The 26,323-nt window shown below is 39.3% G+C and overlaps 1 protein-coding gene across 1 annotated transcript in view; it reads right to left on the bottom strand.

Annotated features, from left to right (window-relative positions):
• The window catches only part of LOC127583894 (protein FAM227B-like), a 166,573-nt gene that overhangs the window by 137,645 nt on the left and 2,605 nt on the right, over nucleotides 1–26,323 (bottom strand). Inside the window, exons 3-8 of the mRNA XM_052040284.1 lie at nucleotides 20,394–20,646; nucleotides 17,220–17,275; nucleotides 12,804–12,848; nucleotides 6,073–6,177; nucleotides 5,709–5,807; nucleotides 3,726–3,827 (exon numbers count right to left, since the gene is read on the bottom strand). Coding sequence (XP_051896244.1) covers nucleotides 3,726–3,827; nucleotides 5,709–5,807; nucleotides 6,073–6,177; nucleotides 12,804–12,848; nucleotides 17,220–17,275; nucleotides 20,394–20,646 — 660 coding nt within the window. The remainder of the gene's footprint in view (nucleotides 1–3,725; nucleotides 3,828–5,708; nucleotides 5,808–6,072; nucleotides 6,178–12,803; nucleotides 12,849–17,219; nucleotides 17,276–20,393; nucleotides 20,647–26,323) is intronic.

Raw genomic sequence — 26,323 nt, 5'->3', positions numbered from 1 at the left:
CAAATGGGCAGGTGCAGCTGCCCAAACTAGTGTTTAGTAAAAGGCACCACTGATTACCTAAGATTCTGTAGATGATATTTTATGGCAGTCCCCGATCACTCACCAGGGCCCTGGTTCCCATGTTCCCCGACCACTTGCTGAGACCTGCTTCCCGCGTTCCCCAAGCACTCACAGAGTCCTGGTTCCTGTGCTCACGGTGCACTTGCCGGAGCCTTGGTTCCCATGCTCTAAGTCTTTAAATTGTTGGTTGTGCTCCCTTGAAACCTACCTGGTTCTGTTTCCCTTGCTCCTTTTAAATTTATCTGGGCCTTGTTACCTGTGCTCCCTTTAAATTTAGCATTCACTGTAAAATTTATTTTCAGTGTAACATATAAAGAAAATGTGAATTAAATATGTGATGGAGCTTTAATAGAATAACATTTGATAGTCTGGAAAACCTGCTATTCCAGCACCACCAAAGTCCCGAACATGCCAGATTATCAGAGTTTTACCGTATTCTACTGCAGGCTGATAAGAAACGAGGTCATTAAGGTTATTAGATTAAGAAGAAACAGCAATAGCAAAGGCAATCAAACAAAATATTCACTGCCAAAGTGAACTGATAGAATTGCACAAAATTTAGCAGAAATAGACCATTAGGCCTAACTAGAGGTACTACTGTTTATGGTCTATATGAATCTCTTCCCACTATACTTTATCTAACTCCATTGCTTTATCCTTCAATTTATTTTGTTCCACTTATGTACTGATTGACCTTCCCCTTAAATTCAAAATGCTTTTGGCCTCAATACTTGATGCAATAGCAAATTCCACATGTACACCACTCACTGGTAAATAATTTCATCTTAAATTCTTATTGGATTGGATCATCCTGCCCCCAACCCACCAGCCTTTCTTAATATCCGCAGTGTCTGCCCAAACTTATTTTTTCCCAGATGTAGTGAGCTGGTTGAGATGAACCTCCACACCTGAGGTGACAAGCAGGCGTCAGGTATCGTGGAACTGAGAATGATAAAAAGTGCAGATGCTAGAAATCTGAAATAAAGTACAAAAATAAAAACAATTTTGACAAACAGTCTCAGACTGACAAAAATTAACTCTGTTTCTCTTTTCCCAGATGCTGAGTATTTCCAGAATGTCCTGTTTTTATTATTGTGGAACTGAGGTCTCTTGCCCAGAATGCCTAGTAGTTTTTGACAATTCACTGACTAAGAGGTTTTTGAACTGTTTTTATGTGTGTCTGATAACTTCTAAAACTTACAACAATTTACAGCTTGCAGCTTAGTATTGTGGATTTTACTTCGGAAACACAGCTTTAAGTCGCAGTATTAAGTCAGAAAAATGAATCAATCTATTTTAATCTCAAAATGACTTGAAGTAATCAGATGCACCAGCAAATGATTTCAGACCTTTGTACATGTCTGATGGAAGGTGGAAGTCCAAGGCTCTTGGGGGTGCATATGGCTGATAGCTAGCATTTCCCATCAGAATCTTTGCTATTAGTCAGTATGATTCAGCTCTTTAGTGCCTATTTTATATTTATGAAACCTCTAAACCTCAACACCAACACCCAACCCTGACCAACACATCCTCAAGTGGAACCATCTTCTCTATGTTTAGTCCAGATAGTATGAGCATATTATCACAAGTGCAAAAATCATAAAGGTCAGAAAGCATTAAAGTTAAAGGGCAATGAATTAGTGCGCATCTTAATGGTGTACTCTCACCAAATAAAGATGACAAAGCTTAGCAATTAGTTTTAAGTTTCTATTGGGCCTCTCCTATCTCTTTGCTCAGAATGCTGTACCTGGGATTTTTGGCCTTAGATGCCTTCAAGAAAAAGAGTACTTAGTACCTTATAACATATTCAGCAATTCATTTAATATACAAAAAATACTCATAATTATGATGAATTTCTTTTGAATGAAACAAAATGCAGAATTTCTTTAGGATTAAAAAGCACACAGATACTAAAATCTTTGAAATGCTAAATATTAAAAATGAGTTTTGTTATTTATGCAGCCATAAATTTCAAATAAACCAGATGTAACCAGAAGATCTTGGGAGAATTGTTTAATGTCACTCATATTCTTCCTTTTTGATCTTCAGTTTCCACTTTTGCAAACATCTCCTTGAAATGCTGAAACCTTAAATAATGCTCATTTTAATAATCATACTTATCATTCTCACGCTGACCCACAGAAAGTGGGTCAGTTTTCTGAACCAGTTTCTCTGGTTGCCATAGGGAAGAGGGAGAATATGGTGGGAAGAGGGTTCAACAAGAGAGAAAGGGGATGGGGGTAAGCCACCCATGGGTCTCCATGGTTGGGGGGGGGGGGTCACAGGTGGATGCTAGCAGCAGCCCTTGGGTTGACAGATCAAGGGGTCTGTGAACTGCACATACAAGCTCACAGAAGACTCAATTTTTACAGAAGCATGTTACTACATTTTTTTAAAAACTGCATGCTTTCATTTTTAAAGGTACTCTTTAGTTTACTTAAAATTATTTTTGAAGGTCGTATGTCATGACCTATTGACCCGGTTTTTGAAATTAAGTAATTAAAATGTGTGATGCAAGTCATGACAACATCTCGGGTGCAAAATGTGACAGGGAAATGAAATTTGCATTCAAGTGAATTTCTCAAGGCATTTTATACATACATAAGAAGCAAGAGGGTAACTAGGGACAACTCAAGGACAAAGGAGGGAATTTATGCCTGAAACCAAAGGAAGCGGACAATGTACTAAGCAAGTATGTCGCAGCAGTCTTCACCAAGGAGAAGAACATGGGGGACAGCAAGTTCAGGGAGAGGTATGTTCTAATATTCTAGTGCATATTAATAGCAAGGAGGAGGAGATGTTGGAGGCTCATGAAGAACATTAAAGTCAATAAGTTCCCAGGGCCTGATGGATTTGGAGTATTTCGTGTGGTTCTGGTCACTGCATTACAGGAAGGATGCAGAGGCTTTGGAGAGTGTGCGGGTTCACCAGGATGTTAACTGGATTAGAGAGTATTAGCTATAAGGAGAGATTGGACAAACTTGGATTGTTTTCCCTAGAGCGTCGGAGGCTGAGAGGCATCCTGATGGAAGTATATAAAATTATGAGAGGCATAGACAGGGTAGATATTCAGACTATTTTTGCCACGGTTGAAATGTCAAATTATAGAAGGAATGGATTTAAGGTGAAAGGAAGAAAGTTTAAAGGAGATTTATGAGGCAAGCATTTTTACATAGAGAGTGCTAAGTGCCTCGTGCATGCTGCCAGGGGAGGTGGTGGAAGCAGATACAATAGTAACATTTAGGAGGCACTTGGACAGGCACATGAACGGGAATAGAGGAAGGAATAGAGGGATACAAACCTTGTGCAGGTAGATGCGATTAGCTAGATTGGCATGATCGGCACAGACATTGTGGGCTGAAGGGCCTGTTCCTGCACTATACTGTTCTTTGTTCTATGTGACAGGAAATGCTCTGTCTGGTTTCCACTAAATAGAACTTCAAAAAGAAATGGGTGCAAGCTCTTTAAAACAGGTGCAAATTGCTTTTTATATACAATTTATGAATAAGAATTAGTGCAATTGGGTCCAATGTCTAGGCAATGATATCCTGGCAGCAAGTTGGTGCTTCTGATAAACCAGAGTAATATTTTAGCAAAAGAAAAATCAATGTTGAATAGTAAATATGGTAATAAGCCTCACCAAATTTATACATTTTGCAACTTACCTGGAAAAACATATCTAGCACCTCAACAGGGGCAATCATGAGAAGTGTCACAAAGCTGTCAGCAATTCTGCTAAATAGGTAATCTTGATCTTCTCTGGAAGGCTTGTAATGATCAAAATAAAAATAACTTGTTAAAGTCACATGTTCATTAATGAATAGTTCTATAAGGTAAATATAACTGAAAATCAGAGCAAATGTAAACAGGGACCATGCCTAAATAACATATTAATGAGAAGGATAAAGCCTGAGTGCAACACTTTAAAAGGTTACAAACAATTAGATAAACCAGAAGCTTGAACATATTATAAAAGCCAAACATTTGAACGTTTTAAATATAAACAAAGAAATCAAAAGAAAGATTGAACATAAGATTTCAGATAAACAGTTCTTTGGCGGCTTAACCATTATTCTGTTCTTGCTTACAAACATTTTCTCCCATTCTCCAATGCCACATATTTAAAATTCTCAACTTGCCTTTAAATTCCAGAATTCTATGTTCCTCCAAATCTAGCTTTCCTTTGCCTGAACTTTGGCAACTCTAATTTCAGCCATCAAGTCCCTGTGCTGTGAAAGTTCCTTCCTACACTTCCCAATTTCCCTATCAGAGTTTAGGACTCTCCTTGTAACCTACCTGTCCGAGGAAAGTTTTGGTCAATATTTCCAATATTTCTTTCCTTTGGCATCCATTTTTACCTAATTATATCACTGTGGAATATCCTTTTCAATGTCAAATGCACCATTTTCAGGCATATCATTACGGATGAAGAACATAAAAATTAGGATTCGGCCAACTGGCTCTTTGAGCCTGCTTTGCCATTTGTCAAGATCATTCAACTTCAGTACCACTTTCACGCATCAAAATTTTCTGATTTTTGATTTGGTTTTACATAGACATAATTACATTTGATCACATAACTCTGATTTATTCCATGGATTAACATTAACAGGGCCTTGACAAATGAAATTGGCTTTGTCCTTGCAGTTTACACTGATCCATTTTTGGCTGCAGGATTAACACGAGGGCTAATCTATATAGAACTGTCTATTATCAGTGTTATAATTACTGATTTGTATCCCTGGGTTAACTACAACTTGTTAAGGAGCAGCCAGTATTGATTGTAATATGGTAAAACTCCAATAATCCAGCATCCACTTGTTCAGAAATTCTGATGGTGCTGTATCTGGCTACTCATTTTTATGGAACGTGAGCAGGGAGTCTGGAGTGCTGCTGGGATCAGGTTCCAGTCTGTGGGCTGGAAGTGTGACCAGAGCTGGGGTTGGGATCCGAAATATAAGGGGTCAGGCACATCAGTAGATTTACAGTTGGAACTGGGATCTGGCATGTTGTTATGAATCAGCAACAAAAGAAACACACTGAGTCATGATTCAGTATTAAAAACTACTTTATTAATAACTACTTATGATAATAAGAAAAATAAAAGTAAAAATGTTAGAATGTTATAAGTAAAAATGTTAAACCTTGAACATTAACCCCAAAACTAAACTTTAAACTTTAACTAACCTTTAAACTCACCAGATTCACTGGAAAATTTATTATGTCATGTAACATGTAAAATAAGTGAAATAAGTGTGTTTGAGTATTAACAGGAACAACATCCAATAGTCTGGAAAATCTGTTGGTCTGGCCACCAAATTCCTAAAGGATGCTGGACTACCTGAGTTTTACTGTGTTGATATTATATTAAGCAAGCTGCTGGTGTTCTATGAATCTATTATTCAAAATGGGAAAAAACAGGCACACTTCATCTTCAATGCCTCCAGGTTTCAGCATGAGAAACCTATATTGAGAAGATGAATAGTATAACCCATGATCCTTTATGGATGCGGTATACACAATTCCATCCAGGCAAACCACTTTAGAGAGAGTGGTAAGGATGAAAAATTACTCCAGTATTTATAAGCCATTATAAATAAAACATCCAGACAAGTATTTAAAAAAAATGTTTGGTGATATAGCTGTACCTTAAATTTGTAAAGGAAGAACCACCAAAATGCATCTTGAAGAATGGCCGCAGATGGTTCTGACAGAATTAACTTCTTCCAGGTAGTTTGAAATCCAAGCTGTAAGCAAGTTAATGTTGACTTGGCATTAGTTAACTCTGAGATGGATGCAAATTGTTTGTGATGAAGTAATTAAATCGGCATGTTGTTATTTCCTTTATTTCATCTAAAACACTCCTGGACCTGTTGCAATACTTAGAGAACTGATTTTTCCTTTGTCAGGGCCTCAAAGAATCTCATTCTCAAACCTTTAACATTATCACAACAGAGCCAAATGGAGAAATATAAGTAATGAGGAAAAACTCCAACTCCAACGTTCACTTACGTTAAACTTCTGCGTCTTTCTAAACCAGTTTAGCAATTGCATTGCTTCCAGTTGTCCAGGAAGCTCTGTAAACTCCAATGGCTTGAAGCCTGGAAAAGTTTGAGACTAAATGGGAAACAATGGTGAAATTAAAGCAAAGAAAACAGTGGCTTTTTGTTTAGAGATACAGTATATATTTGTGATAACCTATTCCCCACAATGGAAAAAAGGGCAAGAGGAATAGTTCGTATATCTCCTACTTCAATAATAAACAATTAGCTGTTTATCCAGCCATCTGTCATTTCTCTCTTTGCAGAACTAGCATTCTTCACTCTCCATGATGCTCAAATATAGAAAAAGAATCAGTAGAACACAAGTCCTAGCTCCCAAAGGTATTAAAGAATTCTATTTAATGTCAAATTGACTCAGGAGCCTACAAGATACATGAAATATAAAAGATCAAAGCTTTAATGGAAATGGGCCCAGATGGCACACAATGCATCGTAAAGAAAATGGTAAAGAATTTTCTTGCCTACAAAATAAATGCAGAAACATTCAAAATCAAAACCACATAATAGGAATCATAAAATTATAAACCAATCAATCTAACACCAATGATAGAAAATGCTGAGTATGATTTCATTAGATTCTGCCAATGATTTACAAGGTTTAGCATTTCTGAAACAGAGAAAGGGAATATAAAACTAGGTAGTATCCTTGGAGAGAATTTGTTGAAAACAACTCCTTGCATTTACAGTGCACTATTCATTGAGATAAAAATTACAAAGTCACTTCACAAACAAGTGATCATAAGAAAATGGTATTGGGAAAAAGACTCCCAAGACTGTTTTGTAATTATTTTGTATAAAAAATGTTTAAAGGTGTTTAGTGAAGATAGTAATTTAAGGTTATGTATTCCATATGTTATACATTTCATAAAAGGGTAAATATATAGTGGAACATTATCATCTCAATCCTGATGAAACAACAACAGACTGGCAAATGGATTAGTTCAAAACTATTAGCACCTCTTGTACGCTGTAAATCACACAGAAAAAGCATTTTGCATGTTTTACATTTCTGGTATATGTACTGTCAGCAGGAAAGTGGACTGGCTATATTTAGTTTTCATTTCCCCATCACATTTCTGACATTCTGACTAAAATTGAATCACGAATTGCAAACTATAACCTTCATTTTTCACTCACAGCAAAACAGTACATCAGACATCGGAAACCATATATGAATTAAAGGATCTCCTGGAACATCAATTTTATTTTCATTGATTTTCCCCAGACTGATACACAAGCAGACAGCACTATCAAAGACTGCATGAGACCTGTGGCTTCAAATGATCACTATTGAGTAGCTTGATTGTCCAATCAGTCCTCTTCATAACATGGGAGAGGCCATTAGCCAACTGCACCTATCCTTTCTCCTGTCTTAATTTCCACCCTTCTGCTTAATTTTCCCTCCCAATATTTCCCTTTCATTTCCCATTCTCTCTCAGTTTTCTATACATGTGCTCTGTTTTCCTCTTCCCTATGGCAGTCTGTGTGATTGCCACAAAAAGTGCTCTTTAACTTTAAAGACCTGCTTTCCAGGAATGAGGTAGCAGTTGGTGCCTGTAATCGTGCAAGTTGGTTTCTAATGCTTTTATAAGGGAGCAAATCACAATAGCAGTTTCTCGTGGTGAAGGCATCCCAATTTAGAACATTTTGGTGATGCTTATTTTGGCATTAGGGCAAAATGTGACTCCAAATTCTAGGTTTGGCAATGTAATCTGACAAACAGAAAAAAAGAGACACCGAAAAATAGGAACATCATTAGGCCATTTGTCTCTTTGCGCCTGCTCCAGTGTTCAACATGATCACGGCTGATCTTCTTCTTCAATATTATATTCCTGCTCTCTTCCAATTCTCCTTGATGCCTTTTGGGTCTCAAAATCTATCTACCTCCTTCTTAAATATAGTCATTGACTTCACCTTCACAGTCTTTTGTATTAGAGAATTCTACAGGTTCACCACCCTCTGAGTGAAGAATTTCTCCTCATCTCTGTCCAAAATATCTTACCCTGAGACTATAGTCCTCGGTTCTAGATCTTACAGCCAAGCGAAGCATCCTGCCTGCTTCTACCCTGTCAGAATTTTGATTGTTTCAATTCTTAACACAATTACAAGAGCTTGGAGCATAGATTTCAATATTGAATCTTCATTAATTAATTGATTAATATCATAGAGATTTGCTCCATAATGTTAAAGAATCTGTCAAAATTTTCAGATTTACATTTGGATGCTTTGTCTTCAGTTGCGTGCATAAAGTCTACAATAGGTTGAGCTATATGGTCTTAAAATCAGCAATGTATTGTGTTGCAGTAATATAAGAACAGATCTTTTGTCCATGCATGGAATGCACTACTATTCCTGAAACAATTTGTGAGTGTAGTTCATTTAAATTTTAGACAGAGGGTAAGAAAAAGAATTCCCATGTATGGTAGTGAATTGCTGTAGGGAAGGAACATCTGCTGCAACTTATGGTAGCAGCAGAGTATTGGAGGCATGTAGGTAGTCAGCAATGTGGATTTTCAATATAGCTTTTGTCAGAACATTCAACTGCAACTCAACTGTGATTTCTCACATCTTCATTCATCCTGGCTTTGACTTCTCTTACAAATGGCCACCAACAAGTATCATCAACACAATGCCAGGGGAAAGCAGCCCATTTTTACATATAAGGATGCCACTGTAAAGTACAAACTATTGCATTCCATGGAAACTGTGGCTTGTAAGAGATAGCATTTTAAAAGACCAAGGTGTCAGTGTAGTCTACCAGGCTGTCATCACCTTGTCTGTGTACTCATATCCATATAAATTTCATTTCTGCTTCTAATAATCTACCACAGAAAGAAGCATGTGAGGAAAGCAATGGAAAAAGTGGAAAAGGATCCTGAGGACAAAAAGTTAAAGGAAGTCAGGTGGAAAGGGGGGAGGTGAGGATTACCTAAAATTCATGCCATTAGATACCATTGGCTTGTAGACTACTTGGGTCGAATATGAGGTGTTCTTCCTCTAGTTTGCTTTGGGCCTCATCCTGGCAGTGGAGAAGGCTGAAGCGGGACAGGTCAGTGTGGGAATGGGAAGGAGAATTGAAATGGCATGCAACTGGGAGCTCAGGATGGTCACCACGGACTGAGTGTAGGTGCTCTGTGAAATGGTCGCCCAGTCTGCACTTGGTCTCACCGATACAGAGGAGGCCACATCAGGAGTACTGAATGCAGTAGACGAGGTTGGGGGAGATGCACATGAATCTTTGCTTCACCTGGAAGGGTTGTTTAGGTCCCTGGATGGTGATGAGGGAGAAGATGTAAGTTCAAGTGTTACACCTCCTTCAAATACAGGTGAAGTTACCAAGGAGCAGGGATGGGTGAGTGGAGATGGATGAGCGAACCAGGGAGTCACGAAGGGAGTGGTCCCTGCAGAAAGTGGAAAGGGGTAGGGAGAAGATGTGGCTGGTGGTGGAATTGGAATATTATTGTCACAATGTACCGAGGTACAGTAAAAAAACTTGTCTTGCATACTGTTCATACAGATCAATTCATTACACAGTGCATTGAGGTAGTACAAGGTAAAATAACAGAATGCAGAATAAAGAGTAACAATTACAGAGGAGGTGCAGTGCAGGTAGGTAATAAGGTGCAAGGTCATAAGAAGGTAGATTGTGAGGTCAAGTCCATCTTATCGTACTAGAGAACCGTTCAATTGTCTTATAACAGCGAGACAGAAGCTGTCCTTAAACCTGGTGGTACGTGCTTTCAGGCTTTTGCCAAATGGGAGAAGGGAGAAGAGAGAATGTCCAGGGTGGATGAAGTCTTTGATTATGCTGGTTACTTTACCGAGGCAGTGAGAAGTATAGACAGAGTTCATGGAGGGGTGGCTGGCTTCCATGACGTGCTGAGCTGTGTCCACGACTCTCTGCAGTTTCTTGGGGTCACGGGAAAAGCGATTGCCATACCAAGCTGTGATGCATCCAAATAGGATGCTTTCTATGGTGCATTGATAAAAATTGGTAAGGGTCGACTGGGACATGCCAAATTCCCTTAGCCTCCTGAGGAAGTAGAGGTGCTAGTGAGCTTCCTTGGCCATGGCATCTATGTGGTTGGACAAGGACAGGCTATTGGTGACGTTCACTCCTAGGAACTTGAAGCTCTTAACCTCAGCACGTACATCGCCCCCTTTCCTGAAGTCAATGACCAATTCTTTTGTTTGCTGACATTGAGGGAAAGGTTGTTGTCACGACACCATGTTACTAAGCTCTCTATCTCCTTCCCGTACTCCGACTCATCGTTATTTGAGATATGGCCCACTACCGTCGTATCATCTGCAAACTTGTAAATGGAGTTAGAGCAGAATCTGGCCATGCAGTCATGAGTGCATAGGGAGTAGAGTAGGGGGCTGAGGACACAGCCTTGTGGAGCACCAGTGTTGAGAATAATCATGGCGGAGATGTTGCTGCCTATCCTTACTGATTTTAGTCTGTTGGTCAGGAAGTCAAGGATCCAGTTGCAAAGGGAGGTGTTGAGTCCCAGGTCTCAGAGTTTGGTGATGTGTTTGCTTGAAATTATAGTATTGAAGGCGGAGAGTAGATCTCGTTACAGCTGGTGGAAATGATGAAGGATGATATGCTGGATGCAGAGGATTAGAGGATGAAAGGTGAGGATTTGGTGAACTCTATTTCAGAGTTGTCTGGAGGGAGGTGGGGTGAGAGCAGGAGTATGCGAAACAAAGGAGATGCGAGAATGGGCTCCATCAACCACAGCACAAGGGAAGCCACGCTTCCTGAAAAAGGAGGACATTTCAGGTGTCCTGGAATGGAAGGCCTCATCTTGAAAGCAGCAACGGTGGCGATGGAGAAAATGGGAGAAAGGCATGGCATCTTCACAAGAGACAAGGTGGGAAGTGGTGTAGTCTAAGTAGCTGTGGGAGTCATTGGGTTTATAGTACCTATCAGTGGATAGTTTAAGCCCTGAAATGGAGACAGAGAGATCCGGAAAAGGGAGAGAAGTGTAAAAATGGTCCATGTGAATTTGAGAGCAGAGTGGAAGTTAGTAGCAAAGGTGATAAAATTAATGAGTTCTCCACAGGTCTAGCAAGCAGCACCAATGAAGTCATCAATGTAACAGAGAAACAGTTGAGGAGTGGGACGGTTGAACATTTGGAAAAGGGACTGTTCCACGTAGCCAACAAAAAGATAGCCATAGCTAGGGCCCACAATGGTGCCCTTGGCTATACCTTTGATTTGTAGGAAGTGAGAGGAGTCAAAAGAGAAATTGCTCAGGATAAGAACAAGTTCAGCCAGTGGATGAGGGTGTTGGTAGAGGGGCACTGTTGGATTTTTGTTGTAGAAAGAAGCTTGAAGACCTTCCGGATGGAAGATGAGGCTGTGGGGGCTGGGGAATCGGAAGTTGTCCAAATGGTGGAGGTCACACGAGGTGTCCCAAATGGAAGTGATTGGAAAAGGTGAGACAGGATAGAGTCCAGGTATGAGGAGATAGGTTTGGTGGGGCAAGAGCAGGCAGAAACAATGGGGCTACCGAGACAGTCCTATTTGTGGATCTTGGGTAGGAGATAGAAGCGGGAAGTGTGGGGCTGTGACACTATCAGGTTAGAGGCTGTGGAGGAGAGATCTCCTGATGTGATGAGATCTGTGACAATGTGGGAGATAGTGGCCTGGTGTTCCTTGGTGAGGTCATGGTCCAGGAGTTGGGATGAAGAGGAATCCAAGAGATGTCTGGCCTCTGCAAGGTTAATGTTAGTCTGCCAGACTACAATGGCACCACCTTTCTGCAGGTTTGATGACTAGGTTGTCATTGGTGAGAATTAAATGGAAGGTTGCACGTTCGGAGGAGGTGAGGTTTGAGCAGGCCAAAGAGTTGAGAAGTCAAGGTGATTGATGTGTCCCCAATAGCATTTCCTACCTTGCAGCTCAACCTATTTTGATTTCTTTAGTTCACCTTTTTTCAATCGAGGTAGCAAAGGGAAATCATATGGGGAAATAAATGAAAAATGTCAAGATGTCTCATGGCCCTTCATTCTGGCAGATGAAAGCTCAAATGAGCAGCTGCCCAAACCAAAACATGAAATATCCAGGCAGATCTGAGACAAAAGCAAATGTTTTTCAGCCAGTTAGTATTTTTAAATGGATAACAATGTCGATGTTTCACTGTTCAAGAAGACTGTAACTCATTCTTCTGTATTTAAACTAGACCTTTGAAAATAATGGCCAAGGGGTGAAAACATTGGGATTTCTGACCCTATATAGCGTGCATTGTTTAAATATGCATGCAATTTAAAATACAGATGAGAGACATGGTCTCTCCCACCCTTACCAGATATCTCAATGGGAAAAAAAATTCACAGAACATTGGTGGATGGGTTGCCAAAAAATCTGACCATTAAAATTTGTGATGCAGACATTATACAGCTATCCCTGAAAAGCTTCTCCATATGTTAGATAGGTTCAATAGGAATTTATCAGAAAAAAAATGATTAACTTTTATGCTCTGTCTTTAAATTACAAAATATAATTTCCTATTTAAAATAGTTTCTGTACCTCATCAGTTGCATAGTTTACAATATTACCAGCAGTTTTGCCAAAGTGCCAGTTTTTTGAGGCCAATATTCTTTAAAGGTTATGTCAGTTAAAAATATTTAGTTGCAGTATTAAAAACTTCATTATTATCCTTCAAGTCCTACCTCCACGGTCTTGCTCTTGTGTGCAATATAAAGTTCTTCTGAAAGCTATTAAAGAGAAAAAAAGATTATCAATCATACTTCCTTAATTATGTAATTATCTACATTTTTGATGAGAGAAGAAATGTGGGTCTATTAAATCCTCAATTTTCATTTTTTTCTTAACTTGTAGCCACTAACAAAATTATCAAAATATGTGGCTTTCAAAGAAATAGTTGAATGCACATTTGGCCAGACATTGTGGGATTACACCACAATAAAATCATGTGTTTTAAACTATTACAAAACTAAGCATAAAACAGTCATCTGAAACCTAGGCTTCAAGGCCTAGAGTTGCTCAAGCTCCTTCTCCAAGGTCATCTCCAGTCTCCTTCATTGAAAAGTGTGGCGTGAAGCTTCAGTCACTGAAAGAGTCCTATACAAGAGAACTTGGAGCCTAGAAAAATGACATATTGAAAGCAGGCACTAAAAGGCCCCAGAAGGATGATTAGTTGATGTTTCTATACCAATTTGGCATGGTTTTGTTTACAAAATAAACATTCCATACATAATTTGTGTTTGCTTTTATTTGTTTTATTTGGCCAAGTAGCCACTGTGATGGTCAGTAACAGGGATAAGATATTATGTGTTGCTGATGAATGGGCAAGTGGAAATGTAGTTATTGGTATCCCATTTAAACATTGCTGATGGATAGCCTTAATTGAAGAGCACTGTAAAGGTACTGCTGCCTTTCCCCTTCCACTATGAAGATGTGCACCAGACTATAACAAATCTTGACAACACCTCTGTCAAGTGCCAGTGTTGCATGACCTAGAAGTGGTGTTTCAGCACGCCAATGGTCTATTAGATTTCATGTATCATCACATGTGCCTTGTGTATGTGGATTATGTATCATAGACAAGAGTCACATCATTAGAGAATAGACCTCGTCATCTGGTAGCTACCCTTTGGTTTGTTGTGATAGCTGAAGTGTAGATGACACAGAACAATACCACAGAATGAAGACATGACTGATCAATGATACCAGGCAGTGAACTGTATGACACACCAGATCACAGGATCACAACAATTCGACAGTGAGGAGTTTTGAATCTTTCGTTGGCAGCACTTTTGAGTCATAGAGTACGGTAACAGGCCCCTTGGCCCAACTCGTCTATGTCAACCAAGGTGCTCAACTAAGCTAATCCCATTTGCCCATGTTTGGCCCATATCCCTCCAAACATTTCATATCCACATACTTATCCAAATGTCTTTTAGATGTTGTTATGGTACTGGCTCAACTACTTTCTCTGGCAGCTCATTCCTTATACGCACCACCCTCTGCCTGAAGAAGTTGGCTCTCAGGTCCCCTTTAAGTCTTTCCCATCTCACCTTAAACCTACGCCTTCTAATTTTTAGTTCCCTTTCTCTGGGAAAAAGACTGTGCATTCACCCTACCTTTGCCCCTCATGATTTTATACACCTCAATAAGATCACCTGTCAGTCTCCTATGTTCCAAGGAATAAAGCCCTAGCCTGCCCAACCTCTCCTTGAGTCCTGGCAACATTCTCGTAAATTTTCTTCGCACACTTGCCAGCTTAATGACACCTTTCCTATGACAGGGTGACCAAAACTGTGCACAATATCCCAAGTGCAGTCTCACCAATGTCTTCTATGACTGCAACATTACATCCCATCTCCCCAAAACCTTGACTGATGAAGGCCAATGTGCCCCATGCCTTTTTCAACACCCTGTCTACCTGTGACACCACTCTCAGGGAACTATGTACTTGTAATCCTAGATCCTTCTGTTCCACAACAGTCCTCAGTGCCCTACCATTTACTGTTTGTCCTACCCTGGTTTGACTTCCCAAAATGCCAAATCTCGCACTTATCTGAATTGAAAGCCATTTGCCAATCCTCGGTCCACTTACCTAGCTGACCAAGATTCCTCTGCAATTTTTGATAACTTTTCTCACTGTCTACAGTATTACCTATTTTAGTATCATATGCAAACTTACTAACCATGCCTTGTGCATTCTCACTCAAATCATTTATGTAAATAATGAACAAATATTCTAGCACTGATCCCTGTGGCACACCACTAGATTGAGACCTCCAGTCCAAGAAACAACCTTCCACCATTACCCTCTGCTTCCTAACATCAACCCAATTATGAATCCCGTTAGCTGGCTCTCTCTGGATCCCATGTTCAGACTAGCTTACCATACGGGACCTAGTCAAAGCCTTGCTAAAGTCCATATAGACAACGTCCACTGCCATGCCCTCATCTATCCTCTTGGTTACCTCCAACAGATTTGTCAGACACTATTTCCCACGCACAAAATCATCGAGTCATGCACTACAGAACCAGGCCCTTTGGCTCACCATGTCCATACCGATCATCGACTACCTATCTATATTAATTCTATTTACTGGCAATGCATTCCAGGTTCCAACTATTCTCTGGGTAAAAGAAGCTCTTCCTCAAATCTACTCTAAACCTCTTCCCCCTTATCCTAAATCTATATCCTCCAGTTTAGACACCTCTATTATGGGGAAGACTTTCTTAGTATCTAACATTATATAATTTTATATATCTCAATTAGATCCCTCCCCAACCTCCTCCACTTCAAGGAAAGTAAACCCAGTCTATCCCTTCTCTCATTAGAAGCGAAACGTGCTATTCCCAGCAACATCCTGCTGAGCCTCGTCTGCACCCTCTGCAGTTGATAACACAGTGTCTTCAATGTATTGTGCTTGGAATGGATGGAACAATGTACCAAGGGCAAGCCTGGGAAGGCTTTAGCTTGGGAGTGCTAAGGTCCAATATGGCAGTACTGATGTCAAAGCAGCATTGGATGATGACATCACCAACATCACCATTAGCGCACCTCCAGGGGGCATCAGTTACACACATACTCATTTCCTCATCATAAAAGTAGTGATGTGTGTAACCAGATGCCATATTGGAATAGATTGAGCATCAATAAGGCCCAAAAATGCTGCTATAGATCATATCGAGATAGGAAACAGGAGGAGGTGACCCAATGGCCCCTCCAGCCTACCCCACGATAAGATTATGACATCTTTGCCTCAGCTTCATTTTCCTGCCTATCCCCATAATCCTAGATTCCCACATGGTCAAAAAAAATGTCTATCTCAATTTTGAATATATTCAATGAAATAGCCTCCACAAATCTTTGGGAATACAATTCCAAAGATTCATAATCTTCAGCAAAGAAATTTCTCCTCATCTCCATATTAAGTGGACAACCACTTACTCTGAATGCACAGTCCCTGGTTCTAGATATCCGAGTGAAAGGAAACATCTCAGAATCTTACATGTTCCAATAAGATCATCACCTGTTCTTCTAACTTCCAAGTAGCACAGGTGCAACCTGCTCAACCTTTCTGCAAAAGTCAACATTTTTACCTTCTTTAAAACTCTGGAATGGAAACAATCTGGTCCTGGGGATGGGTCACTGCTTAGTGCCATTCTTTCTTCATTGCAGTCATTTTAATTCTATGTATTTTGGCACGTCTATGTTACTGATTCAGAATTAGTAAAGAACTACTCTTTTGTTCTTTGAATAATCCCATGGGATTCTTTTAGGCTATATGAAAGGACAGCTGAGAACTCAGCTTCATCTGAAAGACATATGCCTAACATCGCAATAATTCTTCTGAATGGGAATCTGAGGGGTAAAGTCTTTTTTTGCACAGAGAATGGTTGATATTTGGAATGCACTGCCAGAGGAGGTGGTGGAAACAGATAAATTGCCTTTTAAACATACTAATTGCAACAAACATTTACACAGGCGTGGCATAGAAGGATACCATCTTAATACAGGCAAATGGGATCCATGCAAAGGGCCACATTTCGGCATGAATGTGATAAGCTGAAGAGCCTGTTTCTGTGCAGTACAACTCGATGACTCTAATATGATCAGGTCTCTGGAGTAGAACTTGAAACCATAACATCTGACCGAAGTTGACACCAATTTTTCAGAATGGCCTATTGGAATTTATCATTAATCACTCTTATGGAGGGATCACCTACATAGCAGGGGAATTCCTCAGGACAGCATCTTCATCAGGATCTAAATTAAGCAGCTGATTAAAATTTTCCATGCAACATTGAAGTATGAAATATGTGAGATATTTAGATATCACATTTGGTGTCCAATTGATTGGATAATAGAAGTATTAACAGTGAAAATTACTTTGGTGATTTCCTTGCAGTGAAGCTGTAACTTTGGCAGTAACACCATAGCCAGAATCTCTGCCAAAGTACTGAGAGGGGAGCTCTAGAAGAAATATACCCCAAAATATCTGGTCTTGGCTTTTTTTTTAAATGCAGTTAGACAGTGATCATAAACACCAAAGCTGATCAGTAAAATACTACTAAAATAATAAACATCACTGCAGTGATTTTACCTTTCTACTGGGATGTGCAAGTAATGCATCAGAGTCCTTCATTTGCCTAATAACAGCTGAAACAAAATAATATGAGTTTAATAATTATGCCTTAATGAATAACCCTTTACAAACTACAAATCATATGGACAAGATTCAGGAAGGAACTTTTTACATTTATATATCTGATCACATTTCTAGGATATCCTGAAGTATTTTATATCTAATTAATTACAACAGCCAATCTGTGTACCCCAATGCCCCACGAAGAACAAATGAGATGACTGTCTAATTTAACCATTTTCCCTCCCCAATGATGCAAGAGTAAAGTTCTCAATAATACCAGGATAACTTCCTGCACTTTCTTGAATAATAGCATGAAATATTTCACATCCAGCTAAAAAGGAAGAATGAGATTGGTCTAATGTCTTAATTGGTGATGACACATCTAATATAGCAGAAATTTTTAAGTGATACACTGAAGGATTGGTTCATATTATGTGCTTAATTTCTGGATTTGATTTGAAACTATAACCTCCAAGGTAAGTGTGCTAACAACTGTGCCAGATGGTTATTTGAGGATAACTCCCAGTAAGGGTCCATTCTAAAAGAAAACATGGATCAAATTTATAGCTGTAACAAACTACATTTTCAACTCACTTTCTTTTTGAGCAAAGCTTAGTGTCAAACAACAAAGTCATTCCAGAAAATATATTTATTCTTTACAACAACATACTGGCTCACATGTTTCATTCCTCTCATCCATTTCCAAACAGCCCAAGCTGGATATAATTTCAATTGCTGACATCAAATACAATTACTGTACAGGCAATTGAAGTCCATATATAATGAGATATCGCATGATCTCTGAATTTTACTTGTATAATTCCGACCCCTAAATCTGCCTAGGCTCACTGTGACACAATCCCAAAATGACAGCTATCATCGCCAAAAGCACAGCAAAGTATTGTCCTGCCATAGATAAAATGAACATCTTGAGTATCCCCATTAGTACAATGGAAAATTGTAGCATTTCCGCTCGAATATATATATGTACTTCCTGCTCTTAAATCTAATTGGTAAGCTACTTTAACAAAGGAGACACATTACTCTCATCTTACCCAGTAATTCTATATTCCATTTTTATAATTCTTTCTCCCAAATTTCCTCTCACAATTCAACAAATAATTCTTCCTATTGTTTTATTCACTGATTCAGACCACGCATATTGGGGCACTGCAGGGAGTGCAGCTGCCTCATGATTTCAGATGCTGGATGTGTGGAGTTTGCACACTATGTGACCACTGGATTTCCTCCAGGTACTCCAACTGCCTCCCATATCTAAAAGATGTACTGATACCTGGCTGATAGACTATTTGGCTGCTGTAAATTACTTCTAGTGTCAGTGCCTGGTGGGAATATCTTAGTACATTGATGGATATATGTGAAAGAAAATGAAGTAACTGGGGGCATGGGATTGCTTCAAGAGCAATCCCATACACCCAACATACCCAAATGGGCCAAACAGTCCCCTTGAATATCATAAGTGGTCATGAGGATACCTGATCTCACCTAACCAGTGTTAGATGAAGAACCCCTAACCATTCCCCTCAAATATTAATTAAACCTGTTACAATTTAATGTAGACAGACAGATCAGTTTTGTTTAGTGCAATTTTCAATCATAATCTTTGTTTCCTTCAGTCTTAGCAAAGTAGAAACCTGTTCATTAGTAGTGTCAGATAGGAGCCAGGACCTCATGGGTGACATGGTAAGTTTAAATTTCACTGATTTTTATCTATATGCACGAACAATGAGTGCAAAATACAGATGGTTAGAATTTAAGCATTTCACATAAATGCCAAATCTAAGAAAGTAATAAAAATCATAAAAGGTAAACTTTAATGGGGAACCACTGCACTTAAACTTCTGTGGAAACCAATGGCTAAATTTATCATAGCATGAATACACCCTTCTTCAGAAAGCCCATCCACAATCTCTCTCTTTGTTAACAACCAATTCAATTACAACATTCCCTTTTATTCCCACAACCCATAACTATATTGATGTATTTCAGATCTATACCAGTTTCCCTCTCAATTATTATGTTGGAATTTCTTTTTCTCAATATCCGTACAGTCATAACCCAAGTGACAACGACATGCTCTGATTCTGTCTATACTGCACTGGTCTTCCAATTCCATTAAACTTGTCTGCAGCCTGCAAACACAGTTGATAACACTGTCATCCAACACTACCCTCCTCCATTGTTCAACACCATGAGACAGTCTTTGCCTAGTTATCTGAACCAATAGCTTCTCCTCCATTCACAATATCACCTCTGGAGTTCTTGAAAGACCCATCGCTTCTACATCATGCTTACTGATTTGGAGCTGATGCAACATGTACAATTGCCAGCTTTGTAACTTTACTTGTTTCAGCTCCACTTTGTCTGCTGCTAAAACTCTCAGGAGGACTTGACTACGACAAAATTTTTCCAATGCTTTTCTGGTCATCCTCCCATTTTCCATAAAAATCAGCATATCTAAAGCTCTGTTGTTTGTATTCCAATTCTTCACTAAATCCTGTTCATTTTTTTTTAACATCCTTGACAATTTAAATTGGTTTCCTATTTCAATATCCCACTTGAAATATTTAGAATTCTCTTTCTATTGTTTAAAATTATCTGTGGCCTTTCTGTCTTCTTTTCTGTCAAATGTGTACATTGATGAAATTTCTCTACCATCCCTCACTTTTGCCATCAGTCCTACTCTGTTGTATTTCACTCAAGCTGATCTATAGTTTTCTCCTGCTAAATGCTAAGGTAAATCAATACCTCATTTCTCCTGCTAAATGCTAAGATAAATCACCCCATTTTGTCAGCCTATTCTTCTGAACCATGCTCCTATAAATCCTCTGCTTTGCCCCACTGTTGGTGGAGGTGCTTTTAGGCCCTATTCTCTGTAATGTCTTCCCCAAAGCCCTCATTTATTCCTCGAGGCTTTCCTCCTAAAACCCATGCCCAAGACCAATGTTTTGGTTTCATCTCTCCTGACCTTTTTAAACTCTATGTCTTTTTTTCCCTTTTCATGCTTCTGTGAATCATTTTGGGGTGTTTTCTCCTCATTAAAAGGTACAATATAAATATGTTATGTCTGTTATAAATGCAATGTTACAAAAATCACGAACTAATTACTCTCTGTTGGTAAATAGAAAAGATGATCTTTGGTCTTGGATTTCCTGGGCTCAGCTGGCAGGATCTTTGAAGAATATTTTTCTAAGTGCGATACAAACTCATCAATTCTTTGCCTCATGTTAATGAGAAGCTCCATCCGGAAAGGTACATGTTCATGAATATATTGTGATAGTGATTCATATGAAGTAAATGTGTCAGGCTGAATATTCATGTTAAAATGTTCTTCATCGGGAAGTAACTGTGGCCAATCTTCCTGAAATATAAAAAAAGTCAAATTAGTTTAAATATTTTCAGTTGCATATTTCAATATTTTTATATGAAAGCTCATGTTAAATTAGAAATGAACATGATTTAATTTTTAGAAAATATTTTACCAATGATTAAACTATTTATAACAATAACAATTTGTGTGTTTTTCTGTTGCATGGGACACGATAGTAACTACATCATCTTTCCAAATCTTCAAGCTATTTTTAGCACCCTCAATCTTAGTCTTCTTCTTAGTTAATCCCTCCAGATCAAGAATAATTTGCGTCCGCTCTTGTATAATGGGCTGGTGAGGCAGACAGCTATGGTCTGCTCCTTCTAGAGCTTCCATAGGACGTCTGTTTTCCTGAAACTCAAGGTTCTCAATAGTATCCCAAAAGCTCATTCTTCACTTTGAGTGGTCAACAGCTGGGAATTCCCAGGAGTCAGTGGGGATGTTGCATTTCATCGAAGAGGCTTTCAACACAATCCTCGAATCTTTTCCTCTGCCCATCTGGTAATCTCTTCCCATGACAGAGATTAAAAATCAAATCAAATTCTGGTAGGACATAGAGAGTGAATGGCAGAAACTTTATGAGCATTGAGACACCTTGGGGTGCAAGTCCATGGGGCAACATAGGTGGATAGGATAGTGAAGAAGACATTTGGTATGCTTGAACAAAAAACGGTATGCTTGAACAAAAAACAGAATGCTGGAAAAATTCTGTGGGTCAAGCAGCATTTGAGGAGGCAAAGGGTATATGTTGATGTTTCAGGTCAAGACCCTGCATCAGGACTGAGGGGGACGAGGAAATGCTGCCAGTATATAGCAGAACATTGGGGGGGTGGGACAGAGGCCAGTAGGTAATAGGTGGAACCAGATGAGGGAAGGGATGATAGACGGAGGGGGGAAACGAGAAAGGTAAACAAAGTGAGAAGAAACCTAGCTCGATAGGTGAGTGTGTGTGGGAAAGGAACACCGGGGTGTCATAGGCCAAGACATTGAATATAAGAGCTGGGATATCGTGTTGCAGCTGTACAAAACATTGGTTAGATTGCAATTGGAGTATTGTGTACATTTTTGGTCACCACGCTACAGGAAGGATGTGGTAGCAACAGAGAGAGTGCAGAAAAGATTCACCTTGAATGGAGAGATTGGATAGGCTGGGTTTATTCTCACTAGAACATAAGAGACTAAGGGGTGACTTTAGACAGGTTTATAAAATTATGAGGGACATAGATAGGTTAGACATCTGCCTTCACTGAGAGATGGCTCACAAGGCAAGGGAAGTGGGCTGTGCTTTCCTGGATGAACCTGTGTAGATCAGCATGGGCAGGATGGTAGAGGAATCTGTAAAAACATGGATCCAAGGTCACCGCCAATCAGATCAAGTTTGTTCTGGTCTTGGTGTTGCTGTACTTGGTGCAGGTGTGGCCCATACCCCGGTCCACCGCTGCGGCAGTCACCTGAGCTATTTTTTCGTTTCATATGGGGGTCTCGATGCACAAGTCCCCGGTCAAGGTGGAGGAGGGAAGCATATCCAACATCACCCTTGTCCTGATGGCCATCTTTGTTTGTGACTGCATCGAGCTGTGAGTGAGAACCAAAGATCGCAAGTAACAAGTGTCACTATATGCTGACTCTAGTGTTACAAAGGATGGGTCTGCTTTCATTGCCGTGCAATGTTCCATTCAGTCGGACCTAGCCACACTACCTGTTCTTTGTGGAAAAGTTCTTTCAGGAAAACACCCTTGACCAGAAGTCCATCAGGTAGTGGTCAGCACAGAACATCCTACAGGCCTTGTGGGAAAAGGACATGATGGATCCTGTGGGATGATTTCCCAAGCTCAAAACCATTTGACATATTGCCTTATCACCAGAACTCACTAACGAGTAACAAGACCTTGCTTAGCTGGCAGTGAGAGGGGCTCTCTTGCAGACTGTTCCTGCACAGTCGACATCTCACTCACAGTGCACGCTACCCTCAGGACATCTGCAATGAGGATGAGGCAATCGTCCACCTCCCTGTGGACTATGGATTTACTAAGAAGGTCTGGTAACGGATGCAAGGGTCCTTGTCAAGGTTCATCCTGAGCACTTGTGTAACAGAAAACTCTTATCTACAGGCTGCTCCCAAGGAGCATACCAAGACAAACATCAAGTGCTGCTGAAGATCATCAACTCTGAAAGATATACTTTGGTCTGTCTGAAATTTGCTGGTCTTCTAGTATAACAAGACATCTGTAAGGGAATGCTGTTGACTTGCACATTCCGGGCTGCAGGAGTATGTGCTTAGCGTTGCACTGTAGCTTGGTGCAGCCAACACAAAGGCTTGGTGAGGAAGGACTGCAAAGGTCCTGCTGCCACTAGACATTGAGGGGCTATGCCCTGTATAAAAGCCTCCCAAACACTTGATGTCTGTATCGTCCAAGGAGGCCATGAGCTGCAATGGTCCTTGGTACACAAAATGTGCAAACGCTACAAGTGTATAGAACCAATAACACTATGAACAGATACATTGAAATGACACTATGAATGTAAAGAAAGCCATGAACTATTTTTGACTTCCTCAGAATCAGGTTTATTATCAATGACGTATAACGTGAAATTTGTTGTTTTGCGGCAGCAGTACAGTGCAAAGACATAAAAATTACTATAAGTTACAAAAATAAATAACTAGTGCAAAAGAAGAATAACGAGGTAGTATTCATGGATTTATGGACCATTCAGAAATCTGATGGCAGAGGGGAAGAAGCTGTTCCTAAAATGTATATACTTTTGTGAATAAAGTTTATTTTTGAAATAAAAAAAAATCTGTCTTGTGGATGTCAAGTGCAAGGTCTGTCCTCGTTATCACTGCTTTATCTTAATAATGATCAAGGGGCCACTAAATTCTAGTGATGTCTATAAACAAACTCACTGGCCAATACTAATCACATAATTATTTCATTTGTGTTAATCTGTAGCATTATCATTGAATGCTTTTAACTGACTGCAGTAAAGCTCCAATAATTAGCACAGTAGGGACTTTGGTGTTGCCGGACTAGCAGATTTTCCAGGTTATTGGATATTACTCCTATTAATACACAAACACACTTTTAATTCAATATTTTTAGATGTTACACAGTTGCATAATAAATCCTCCGGTGAACCAAGTGAGTTTAATAGGAGTATGGGAAATGCCCCCTTCCCTCCCCTCTGGCCCCAGTGAATTTAAGAGTGTGAAATTGGGATTCACAGTGACCTTATAGGGAGCTTGGGAAATGGGGGAACCCCAGTGAGTTTAAAGGGTGCCTGGAGAATGGAGCCTCCAGTGCGTTTAAGGAGAGCACCATAAGCAGAACCAGGTCAGCCAGATGCTGAGCCATCAGGATTTCTGAAAAATCAGACATCGGGTTATCAGTTTTGCTGTAGATTGTAAATAAAATTTAGGGCAGTGCTATCAACTGATTCAGGTAAAGAGTGGTATGGCAGAAGCATCATCAGTTTTCTCTTTTACCATATTGGCAGCCAGTGTCCTAGCTCCCCTCTTGCCAATGCCCCTGCCAGTTCTAGCTCATGTACAGAATACTACAACTCATTGATTTTAGTGCAGTATCTCTCAGGAAGGTTAAGTAAGCAGCTCTAAGACCACCAGCTACACAATCTGGGCATGCTGTCTGTTCCTTAGCCTGCAATTCTTGTCAATCATATAACAGTAAATGACTACACTGGAACATCTCATTGAATGGAAATGGGATGGAACTTCAGTAAATTAAGATGCAATTCTGATGATGTAAGATTGAACATGAGGTTCTCAGTTAATTGACTGATTTATAAACATCACTGGACATGTTCATAACTTAGCCTCCAACCTTCTGGTCCAAGGGCAACACCATAGGATCTCACTAGTTTTGTGATAATGCAATGAATTTATAGCCTCCTGCTTTATGTCTGCATAATGTGTTCCAGATCATAAGAAGTCCTGAGGGCAATGTAGCAGAGGAAAGTTGAATTTAAGTTGAACTGACAGCATTTGTGTATACTATTTCACTGCAATTGCTTGTTAAATATCCCATATTTTAAACATATATTAAAAAAAAACAATTTAGCAAAGTAAATGAAAATCTGTAGGATGCTGCTACTTCCCTGGAAATCTTAGAAGGAACTTGGCTGGAATCTTTAATTCTGCATGGTTTAATATTTCCCTCTAGCCTGGCACGTACTATCGCATTGCAGTAATCAGAGTCATACAAGATAATTTTCATCCACAACATCACAATCTCTCCCTTCAAAACTCTCTAAACAAACCTTCATTCAATTCCATGAAATGCTTATTTTTCAACTTCTAGGGTCCAAGAGAAGCACATTGAACTGTTATGTGATATGGTTGATTCTTGTAGGCCACGAACATCTCACAAAGTTGTTGCTTTGATCAATGATAAGAATTTTAGAAGCATTTAGAAGTTATTGGGATATAGGAATGACACCTTGTGCTTGTATTAATAAATGAAAATGCATAATTTCACGCCACAAATCTAATAATATCGAATTAAAGCAATAAGTGAGCTATTTACAAAAAAAGCTATGTGACTGAGATACTTTGCATATTTCTACTAAACCAAATTATATATGTCATTGATTCAAAAAAGTGAATAAAAAGAGTTTAGTCAAGTTACATATTTGATCTCCAAACTTGATCATTAAAATAACCATGGTTTTTACTAAAGTGAAAAATGTAACTCTGAGAAATACAGGTTTAATAAAGATGTTATAATACTTGCTTAATTGCTAGGGGCTGCTGGATCAACTTTATTTTCTGTGGGCATATCAACTTTACAATTTAGTATGTTATTTGCAAAGTACAAAGGCCAAAGCCACCCTTACTTGTTAACCAACGTACAATGACACACACTGGTTTGGCAACCTACCCCTACAAAGCAAATAATGCATTGGTGAGAATTTAGATGAGGAGGAGAATGATTTCAGAAATTAGCCATTTAGAACCAATGAAATTGGAAAATGTCAGTTTAGTGATTGCATGCTGTAAATCCAGAAACCTTAAAACAAGAAACATAAATTTGAGATCAGCTAAAATACTTCCCAATTATGGTTTTGATCCACAAACGTTATGAAGTTACAAGCACAGCATCGTGATAAATCTTCTTATAAGAAAAAGTTTGGCAGTTGACAGAAGGACAAAGACAGGTTTGGGATCAGCAAGTTTTTAATTGTACTTGGCAAAGATAAATCTAAATAGGCATATTTTTTAAAAATTCAGAACAAGAAATGCATGTCAAATGGAATGTAGGAAATCTGTAGTGTGGACACAAAATGAGGACAATGTGCAAAGTGAGCTTTTTACAATGTTCTGCTGTGGGGCAAAGATGTGGTGGAGGGGGCAGTGGTAGCAAAATATTCTACAATATATATTAAAAAGTGATCAAGGTTACAAGCAGTAGTCCTTTAAGTAAACTGAATCTGATGATGGCCGAGGCAGATTACAGATGAGTTTATAGGGTCAAGAAATCGTATTACAGCAAATGATAATTGAGCATCTGAACAAGAAAATTATTACGAAACAATGGAAGTGAACAGGAATATGTTTGGAATGAGTGGCTATGATGTGCAGCAGCAACACATGTACAATAGACTATACTTATTCTGTGCTTAAATTTCTCAGTTCTGGAGTAGCAGTGTAAAG

This window comes from Pristis pectinata, chromosome 28 (assembly GCF_009764475.1).
Source record: "Pristis pectinata isolate sPriPec2 chromosome 28, sPriPec2.1.pri, whole genome shotgun sequence".
Lineage (NCBI taxonomy): Eukaryota > Metazoa > Chordata > Chondrichthyes > Rhinopristiformes > Pristidae > Pristis > Pristis pectinata.
This window is presented reverse-complemented; position numbering and strand designations above follow the sequence as displayed.